Source organism: Psammomys obesus, unplaced genomic scaffold (genome assembly GCF_907164565.1).
Source record: "Psammomys obesus unplaced genomic scaffold, mPsaObe1.curated_primary_1811, whole genome shotgun sequence".
Lineage (NCBI taxonomy): Eukaryota > Metazoa > Chordata > Mammalia > Rodentia > Muridae > Psammomys > Psammomys obesus.
This window is the reverse complement of record NW_026594263.1, coordinates 18415-28740: the sequence shown is the minus strand read 5'-3', so window position 1 is coordinate 28740 and position 10326 is coordinate 18415. Positions and strand designations below refer to the sequence as shown.

General features: G+C 34.8%; 1 protein-coding gene across 1 annotated transcript; it reads right to left on the bottom strand.

Annotated features, from left to right (window-relative positions):
- Positions 1 to 267: 267 nt before the first annotated feature.
- On the bottom strand, positions 268 to 7740 carry Pwwp3b (PWWP domain containing 3B). Its single transcript, XM_055618361.1, has 3 exons — positions 7623 to 7740; positions 4694 to 4843; positions 268 to 4064 (listed from the first exon to the last, which is right to left on the bottom strand). The coding sequence occupies exon 3, from the start codon at positions 3840 to 3842 to the stop codon at positions 1809 to 1811; it is 2034 nt and encodes a 677-aa protein (XP_055474336.1). The 5' UTR covers positions 3843 to 4064; positions 4694 to 4843; positions 7623 to 7740; the 3' UTR covers positions 268 to 1808.
- Between the last annotated feature and the right edge of the window lie 2586 nt (positions 7741 to 10326).

Below are 10326 nucleotides of genomic sequence, written 5' to 3'. Positions count from 1 at the left end.
CCAAAGGGGACAATATGTTGGAATCAGAGACATTATTATATTGTAAATATAGTCATTTTCCCAGAACATAGAGTTGACATATTGTATGGTGTGTCATACTTTTCAAAGCTATATGGAAATCATGGGGTTGACAGATTATGCATATTAAAGGAATGTTAGTAAATTTTAGGCAGGAACCAAAAATGGTTTTGTTAGGTATGAAGGATAAATAATTAGGAAGGTTCTCTTCTAAAATAATATAAAGTCAATCATAAAAGTGGGCATTTATTTAGAATGACATTTTTTATCAAGAATTAAATGATGACAACAAGCACAAGGTTTAAACAAATTGTGTGTGTGCGTATATATATATGCTTGTACATACATTAATTTATACAAACACCACAACGTTTCTATACAACTAAAGTGAAATGAACATTTAATATAATGGTTTTATTATAAATCAAATACCAAAATTTTACAAATTGTACATAAACATATAGCCATGTGAGATGAACTCAAAAGAAGAGCCCAAGAGTGGAAGTTGTCCCACTCTATGAGGTAAAAATGTAGAAACGTTTGTGTTAAGCCCTTAGTACATCTTTTCACATCAAATTTTTTTAAATATATGAGCTTTTCTAAAGTTTTTCTTATAAAAAAAACTTGTATCAAGTACAAGAACAACTAAGTTTGTATACATAACCATATAGTGAATAACTACCATATATAACAAGTAAGAACTTTTGCTGTAACATTTTTTTTTCAAATTTCCAGATTCTGGTCCATCTAATAGGTTGGAATGATTTACCAGTTGGCATTTATGTTGTTGAAACCAATTGGAACCATTCTGTAAATAAGCCAGATGCTAAAGCTTGCTTGGTTTGAGACAAATAACTTTATATTTGAAGACAGGATTTTGAACAGGGCTTGCTTTTCCTCCTTTATATCAAACTAGACATACTTTGAAGCAGCAACCCTGGACTGTAAGAGTGATCAGACTGTTGACATACTGACTTTAACCATCTTACACATGTGCTCAAATAGCTATATTAAGAAGATCTACCTATAATTATGAAGATAGCCAGAAGCTTATCTGTTTTAAGCAGTTATTCAGCACTGAAGTACAGACACTCCTTCAAATGTAAGTTCAGAGAAGCGTACAATGAAAAATTCTGTTCATGGATACCAGAATCATTTTCTGCATGCTTAGATGTTATACACACATACATGTAGATTACATGCAGATAACCCATTTGCTTTCTAATTTTAGATTGTTTTCTTGCAAAAGCAATTTTGGTTAGGTATACAATATAGCAAACTTTAATTATCTTTGGTTCTATGGTTTAGAGCTATTTTCCCAAAAATAAATAGGCATGTCAGGAAAAATAATTCAGCTATCTTAAGAGAGAACTCAGTATCAAAAACTTGAGCAAAAATATATAACTGATATTTGTTTTAGACATCTTTTCTAATCTCTTGCTTACAATCTAACACCAGTACAGTTTTAGTAAACTGAATGTGCATAACATATTAACTATACAGCAAAGGCACAAAAATATCATGGAACAAAATAGTAGTTTCCTTTAAAGTTGCCTAAGAATTATGCATTCTAAAATATATTAGAAAATCAAACTGCCAAAAATATTTTGAAGAAGCACAAGAAAATAAAGATGGCTGTAGTGGTAGCTACAGATCAAGATCTTAAAAACAAAAACCTTATAATCTAAAGAACTTCTTCTGCATTTTTATATTAACATCTTGGAACATTTAGAAGATTACTTTTCTAAAGTGTCGTCTAGGTTTCATTATGTTTTCAACTCTCAGCAGAATTAATGAGCTTCATTTCGTAGTGACTGCCGCCGCTTTCCAGATATGATTTTGGAATCATATAATTCTCTCTCCCTATAGCCAAGGGATGGGCCTTTTAGATACTTTGCCTCAGCTGCCTCATAATCTAAGCCATCAACAGCAGAAATTGAGCAAATAATTGCTTCTGGTAGAAGAACTTCCAAGATAAACTTAATTTTGTCATCTTTTATCAGAGTTAGCATCTTCTGGTCTATTTTTTTATAAATTTCTTGTAGATATTTCACTATCTCATCCAGTTGTTCTTCATCTTCAAAATATGTTTCAATACAGGGTGTAAAAGTCTTTGCATGCAAAAATGCTTTCAGCCATTTGGATTTTTTTGTGCCCTTTAAAATGGCCAGGAGGTGGTCCTCTGTTCCTTTTGCATTGACAATGAAGTCTACCAGGTTCTTGTTAGCACGATCCCGAGCAGGTTTCATTCGGTCAGGAAGAATTTTCTGGAAAGACATTCTCTTGGTGTGGGATGTCACAGGCAATTGGCCCCTTGTGTCTTCATTGTAAAGCTTTGGAAATATATTTCTGAAGGTATCTTGTTTGATTAATTTTCTGACTGGATAACTGATGTCAGCAGCATAATACTCAAAAAATGAGCCTGTAAAAGAACGACAACCTAGTCTAACCCTGTAGTCACAAATCAGTGACACACACCAATCGATACTTTCACGGTACTCCTCCCTAGCTTTCTCTACTAGTTCTTGTTTCTCTTTACAGTCATATTTTTTTAATCTTCTGAGAGACACTCTAACACCTTTCTTTTGAGGATTCATGTTTGCCTCAACCAAAAGCACACTTGCTTTCCTCTCTTTTCGCCTAATACTTTTTATCACTGCTGGCCAAAATGGGTATTTTTGATATTTAAACCACACTATCATTCCGGTTTCAAATGCCCGTGTCTCATAACAGAGAATGAAGCGTGGGAGGTCTTCATCCTCATCATCGTCATTTTCTAACGCAGCTTCAAGAGCAGGATGTAGAGACAACAGCTTGCCAGAAGCCCGGGCTTCTTCCTCAAGGTCTTCTAAATCCAGTCTCTGAATTAGTAGATCACTGTTGACTGGATTATAGGCAGGTAGTGAAACCTGACATTCCCCTGAACACCCTGCAGCAGATGTTTCAGCACCAATTTCTGATTCCACAGAAGACTGACTTTGGCTGGCATAGAAACATGGATTCTGATTTGATGGGCCCTCTCCAGGATCCTCCACATTATTCTCTGAGGAGGTGGCACGTTCAGAGGAAACAGCTGGGACATCTGGGACATCCTGGGATTCTTCTTTGAGTACAGCAAGATCTTCTGATGATGGGGAAAACTTTTCTTCTTTTATATAGTCATTTTCCTCTTTGAGTGATGAATTTAGGGACATGACTGTTGAGATATCAAACTTTTTTTTGTCTTCATTATCATCATCGTCTGTAAATGAAGAATAAGTTTGGCTCCAGCTTAGGTTTTGTGATGACTTGGTTTCCATTTCACTTGACCTACTCTGACTTCTTGTGTGCACCTGCGTTTTATCATCAGGCAGGGAATCATCACTGTCTGAGCACAGTAACATGAAAGCGGATTCTTCCTGAAATTTTCTCTTAAGTCTCCGGAACTTCTTATGAGGAGGTGAATCAGGTGGCTGTTTTATGACATTTTCAGCTGCTGTCGAGGTATGTGCTTCATCTGATATGCTTTCTTGGCTCTGATTTGTTCTTTCTTTCACAATTTCCAGTGCCATTTTCAGTGATCTTTCATACACTGTCTCCTCTCTAGGTAGAACTTTGACCTCTGACTGTACTGCTAGTGAGGACACAATGGCTTTAACTTCACATTCACTTAGGGCTCTTGTGTCTTTGCTATCCACTGTAATTTTCTCATCCAGTGAAAGTATTTGAACTCCTAGGGAAAATGTCTTTTTCTTCTTACTGCCTAATGGAGTTACACACCTATATAAAACTTTTGCTGGCCATAATTGGTCTTTCCAATTACATAGGACATATTCATTATCCATTATGATTTCGATTACTGTGCCAAGCAGTTAGTATTGCAGACAAAGAAATTGGCTGGCCTTGTGGTTACAAATACAACTGCTATCAAAACAAGTCTTATTAAAGTTTCTTTCTGATTTAGAACCACAAAGAGTTTATGGCTTATGTGCACTGTTTTCTTCCACAAATAATATGTCCCCAGGTTACTTGAACATGTTGTTTGAATAAGAGAACTCTGGAAGAAACTGTAATAGGGAAAACGCTATTAACAAAACTATCTTGACACAGTACAAGGCAAGCAAATGCATGTAAAAGAGATAAACTAAAAGGAGCTATGTTCAATGAGAGACCAGACAAAAATGCAGCTTAATGGATAAAGAGGTAACACCTAGAAATAGACTGTATGATAACCACAATATAAGAACTTACTTTTTGCTAAAGAATATGTATCTGTATAGCTAAAAGTACTGTAGTTGTATGCTAGGGAATCTATGTCATTAGATACTCTGCTATTTTTGTATTCCTAGTGGTACTCCCGTGGTAGGGATTCTTCAAATTTAGCATTCGTGAGGATCATCTAGAAGGCCTCACTGATTGTTGAGCTCCATTTTCAAAGTCTCATTCAGAAGTTCTAGATTGAGTTAAAAACTGTAATTTTACTAAGTTCTCAAATGCTCCTAAATATTTCATTAACACTAAAGGCAGTCTACGATCTGAGCACATGGCTTTACTCAAGCTTTTAACTGAATTATGTTAATATAAAAGTTGCTTTTAAATTTAAAATGCTACAGATGCAGAGCAGGAAGCAAAATCAAGTATTTAAGATATCAGCATGTTTTCAAATGAGAAGTGTCCCCTGATGGGAAGAGCTTACTCTCTGTCGTGTAGATGATGGTGGTCTTCCAATGTGAGATCCAAATATCTTGAGCTTCACGCTAGCAGATTTCCAAATAGGACTTTCTAGGCTCAAGTTGAATCACATGCAGACTTCCCACGTCACATGCACCTCTGATATTAACCAAGGCTGTACAAAAGAAAGATAGAGAATTAAATCAATAAAAGAAAAAAATTGTAAAATAAACCTGCCTGCCAAAAGTAATTTGCATGCCATTGTGAAACATAGGGATGAGATGAAATCTTTTCATTAATGTAGATGTCATATTTGGTTTCCATTGTGTTTTTTCAAGATGGAATATTCTTTACATTCATGCTGAAATGGACCTTACTCTCGAAAAGTATGTGGTGAGACATGAGGGGAGGTAACAAATTATTTTGTGTCTACTATGAATCACAGTATAGATTTTCTGATTGAATCTTCCCTTTAATCATTATATGGATTTCTTATTTAAACTTAACGTTGTTATCAATGCAATCACAGTTACATGGCACACTCTATGTCATAATCTTATTAATAAGAAAACAGTTTCACTGTTTGTTTGCTTGCATCATAAAAATGGTTGCCTGAAGGAAATTCAGGCTTTCTGGTGCTTACACCATCTTGTGATCAGTACCAGAAATGCAGCCTGTGGTGAGATAAAGAAAGAAAAGTCACAGATCATCCTTCAATTTTACCAAGGAAGACTCAGGAGACAGATGCTGGGGAGAATGCATGCTAGCTTAGAGAGGCAAAGAAAGGAACCAGCTGACCTTCCTACTCAGCTGAAGTCACAAAGTAAAAAGTGTTTCTTATTCAGCTCTCATCGCAGATGGAAAAGGCCCAATAGCTTAGCCAATAGCCCAGGAGGAAAACAAAAACAAACAAACAAAAAAACAAAAGCTAAAAGGCAAAGGGCTAAGAGCTTGATTCTTCTTCATGCTGCCTTAAATAACATTTAACTCAAAATCCATCCTTTCTGTTAAATCCCTGTCATCTGGTTACTTGCTCTACCTCTTGGCCTAGGGTTAACGTTATTAACTCCTGTGTACAGAAAGCTCTTGGATTTAAGGTATGTGCTAGGGATGAGAGACACCATAACCATCTTTTTACAATAAACAGAAAGTTATTGGATTAAATGTGTATGTTAAGACTGAACCACACCAACACAGTGAAATAGGTTTTCACTGTGCACAATCTTGGGGTTCACAATGGGATCAAATATCCTGCAACATGGTCCCTTAACACAAGATCCTTCTTATGGGAGAAGGATATAAACTGTACTAGCCAGTTAGGAGACTCCTTGGGTTTTTATAATTCTTTCTGCTAAATATAAGGGTTTAGGGCTGGGGATGTAGCTCAGTGTTAGTGTTTGCTTGGCACATTTATGATCCTGAATTCCCAGTACCACATAAAGATTTAAAAACCTTAAAAAGTATAGGATAGAAACAGGATTTTGTTTTCACCACAGTCTTTCTATTGGTCCAGAGACTTATTGAGATCGAAATGATATAAAATACGTATGCAAATAATAAAAGTACAACTTGACACAAATATCGACCACGAATATTCTTTCTAGAAATTTTTTACACAGATGAATGAATCCCCATTTCAAACCAGGTTCACAAAACCCACTCAAGAGTATGGTTTGAACATAAGCCTATATAAATATTTTCTACTTGATTTTACATAACTTATTAAATGAGGTTTGTTCCAAGTGTATAATAATTTATTTCAATATTTCCCTGAAGATGAAAAAACTCAAATAAAAATAAACTAATATTTTAAAAATACAGACTGGTAAAGCCATCCCTGATTCTCTAATTCTACAGATCATGTGTATTTTTTTTATAAATGTGTTTTTCAGATTTAGTTGCGTACATTATAGTAACATACATATATTAAGACAGCATATATAAACTTGTTCAATAATTTCTCTTTATCAAGTACTATTTCTCAGAAACTTTCAAATTACTTCAGTGTGGAGGCTAAAGTTTTCTATTTACCATGTACTTAATACTACAGTTTGCATGTATTATGTTATATAACATTCTTTAAAAGCTTATAGAAATATTTTGTTTTATCTGTACACTTAGATGATGCAGAAAATTTATTTTGGCAACCAGGGTTCCATGTATGACCTGAAATAATGAACTGCAAGGAGACCACACACAGATTTATAATCGGAACAGCAAACAATTTCTTTTTCACTTTTGGAAAAAATTTATGGTTGTGGAGGCACAGATGTATGTTTTTGAATGTTTGTGTTTAGAAAATGGGTGTGCTATTTGAGCTTCATTTTTCTTTTGCAGTTAAATAATCACGAGGCAATCTAATCTTTATGATATTGAAATGGGTTAAACATATTAAAATAGCAACTTGACTACTCAGAAATGATGTTAACATAGAAATTTCTGTCACTTTGTTTCCAACCACACACTTACACATGCATAGAGTATCAGTTCATGTCTTTACACAGCTGCAAATTTGATCTCCTTCCTGTATTCATATGCATGTTACATATACATACTTATTTCTGTGTATCCCAATTAGCAGATGTACTGTTATTGAATATTTCTGTCAGTTTTATTTCTGTGTAAATAAATAAATGTTTGAAACTTCATAGAATAACAGAATGCCTCATAATAACAAAAAGGTTTGCCAAGTTAGGAAATTAGCATGGACGGCCATGCTGCAATGAAGCCTTAATTTAGAGGCTGTAATCTGATCACCCCATTCCCCTCTGTGGACTTAAAAAAAAAACCTTGGGAGAAATAGAAGTTCCAGAGGATTAATGCCCTCAAAATGCCAAAAATTCTCTAAAAATCATAAACCGTTCCTTCCACTCCAAGATCACCCTTCCTTTTTTCGCAGTTTCATCCCAGAGCTCCGACAAGTCACTAGAAAATAAATTTAAGTCAGACATTACCTTGAAGCTTCTTGTCAGCTGCAGCCTGGTAAAATACAGCTCCTCCCCCAAGACTGGCAGGACAGAACTCACAGGCACTGCTCAGAGAAGGCTCCACCTCCAGAGTGATGCAAAACAGAAAGCCACTCCCTGAATTACAGGAGACACAAGTGCCAAGAAAAACCGCTGAAGTGTTGAGACTTAGAAGTGTTCCCCTTTAAAGAACTTTAACACTGTAATAGCAACAAGGGTCTGTCTAATTTCCATTCAAACCGTCAGGGTGGACGATTTCTTGAGGAGGTTGCAAAACACTTATCTCAAAGTAAGAAAGCCCTACTTTAAATATTTCTTACATATTTTAATTAGCGTTCTCTGCCATCCTGATTGTAGGTGACTTTTCTTTCTTTCTCTTTCCTTTTTATTACTGTCCTCACTGAAATAATGGGCTTCATTCTGAACTCTTATATACGTGCATCGTATGCTTTTGTTCTTATTTATCACTTACTGCCCTTTTTTGTTCACAATTCCCACTCTGACTGGACCTATTCCTCTTCCCAAGCATACCCCCTCGAACTTGCTCACACAATACATCCACACCCCTCAAACCCACTTAGAATAAGAACACAAAAAAAGAAAACTATATAACAAATTCCTACATGAACACAGATGCAAAATTTCTCAATAACATACTTGCAAACCAAATATATTTACAGGTAAATTGAAAACCATGTTGGTCAACGTCTTTTTATGTAGAACAAGAAAGATATTAAGATTACACAACAACTTTACATTAATTGAAATATTTTTTTTCTTCTGTGTGCAAAATGTGGTATATCTCTGCTTTGACTCAGGTCTTACATTCTTCAGGAAAGCCTCAAGGATTGCTTCATATACATATTTATTTCTGACTAGAAGTTGAGAAAAAAATCATTTGTTTGGAAAGAAGTTAGCCATTTCTGTGTATCATTTCCTATAACAGGAAGATGCTTTTTCTAGTATTTTGCTGTTATGTTTCACACTTGGCAAATTCACTGGAGGGAAAACTTTTTTTTAATTTACATGCATTTTGTTCATCAGAATATTTCTATGGTAATTCTAAATTAGAAAGCCAATTTAAATATATTATACTTAAATTGTAATTGATAACTTGAGATATGCAGTGTTATTTTCCTCAGTATAACATACTATATTACATTATGCATATGGTATAAGTTTTAAATGTATTTTTTGTCTTTTCCATCTTTTAAAAATTTAATTTTATTTATATATTTATTTATTACAACTTATTCACTTTGTATCCCCGCTGAAGCCTCCTCCCAAGACTCCTCCAAATCACACCCCCCTCCCTCTTCTCCTCCCATGCCCCCTCCCTAGTCCACTGATAGGGGAGATTCTCCTCCCCTTCTATCTGACTCTAGCCTATCAGGTCTCACCAGGACTGGCTGCATTGTCTTCCTCTGTGGCCAGGTAAGACTGCTCACCCCTCAGGGGGAGGTGATCAAAGAACCTTACACTGAGTTCCTCAGAGACAGCCAATTACTAGGGAACCCACTTGGAAACTGAGCAAAAAAAAAAAAAAATCACATTTTCATAACCTTTATTATCAGAGTAATAAATACTAATCGACTAATAAAAGTCATCTGTAAGCTGGGATGTTGTTGGTGACTCTAATAAATATATCATGCAATATTTGTAATATTCACAATTCTCACACATTCACTCCCTAAAAATGTAGGTCATCAACTTGCTCTTTAAGACAGGATGCTTTGTTTCAAGCAGTCACTAAAGAACCCAAACTTCTTCCATCCTATGGCTTTAGCATCTTCTCGGGCCTGGAAATCCTTTAGTTACATATATATATATATATATATATATATATATATATATATATATATATATATATATATTTTTTTTTTTTTTTTCTGATTAGATATCTAAGAAAGAGGGAAGATGGACAGTCCTATGGACAGTTTTAAGGGCTATGTCTGACAAATCTCACCACTAGCCTCTGTCCTCTAACCAAAATGGAGCACAAACTACCATAAAGCCAAGATAATGTAGGCTCCTGGTGATTCAAGAGGGCCATTTTAAAATCTGTCCACCACAACACTGTATGATTTAGTATTTATGACATTTTCAAAATAACAGAATGCTAATAGTGAAAAGATCAGCATTGCTGATGTTCCATATGGGAGAGGGTGTAGCTATAAAGGAATAGCACAAGAACATCATGGTGGGTGGTGATACAATACTGTCTTCAGACTGTGGTGGTAGTTATAAGAAAATAAATATATGTTAAACCATAAAGAAATCATACAATAAAGTTCAAGTATAATGTAGGATTCTCTAAAATACAATTTTAATATATAATACAAAGAATAAAGATTTAAACACAGTATATAATAATAACCACTATACAAAAATCAACTCTGTAAGAACTTTAAGAACCATCTCTTTCTAGGGTGTATTTAGTATGAAGAGCAAGAATAACATATTTATACATTACTAAAAAGTACCTGAAGTACTTTATCTTAAGATATAAAAAGACAAAAGAGGATGTCAGTAACAACAAACTTAAGAATGACAAATCTCTAGATATCTTATGACGTCCTAGGTTTTTCAGAGTCTATCATACACCAATGTTAAATTAAATATCAAAGGGTGATATATATGAATGCTTAGTCGCCAGGAAATGGTACTGTTTGGGTAAGGATTAAGAGGTGTC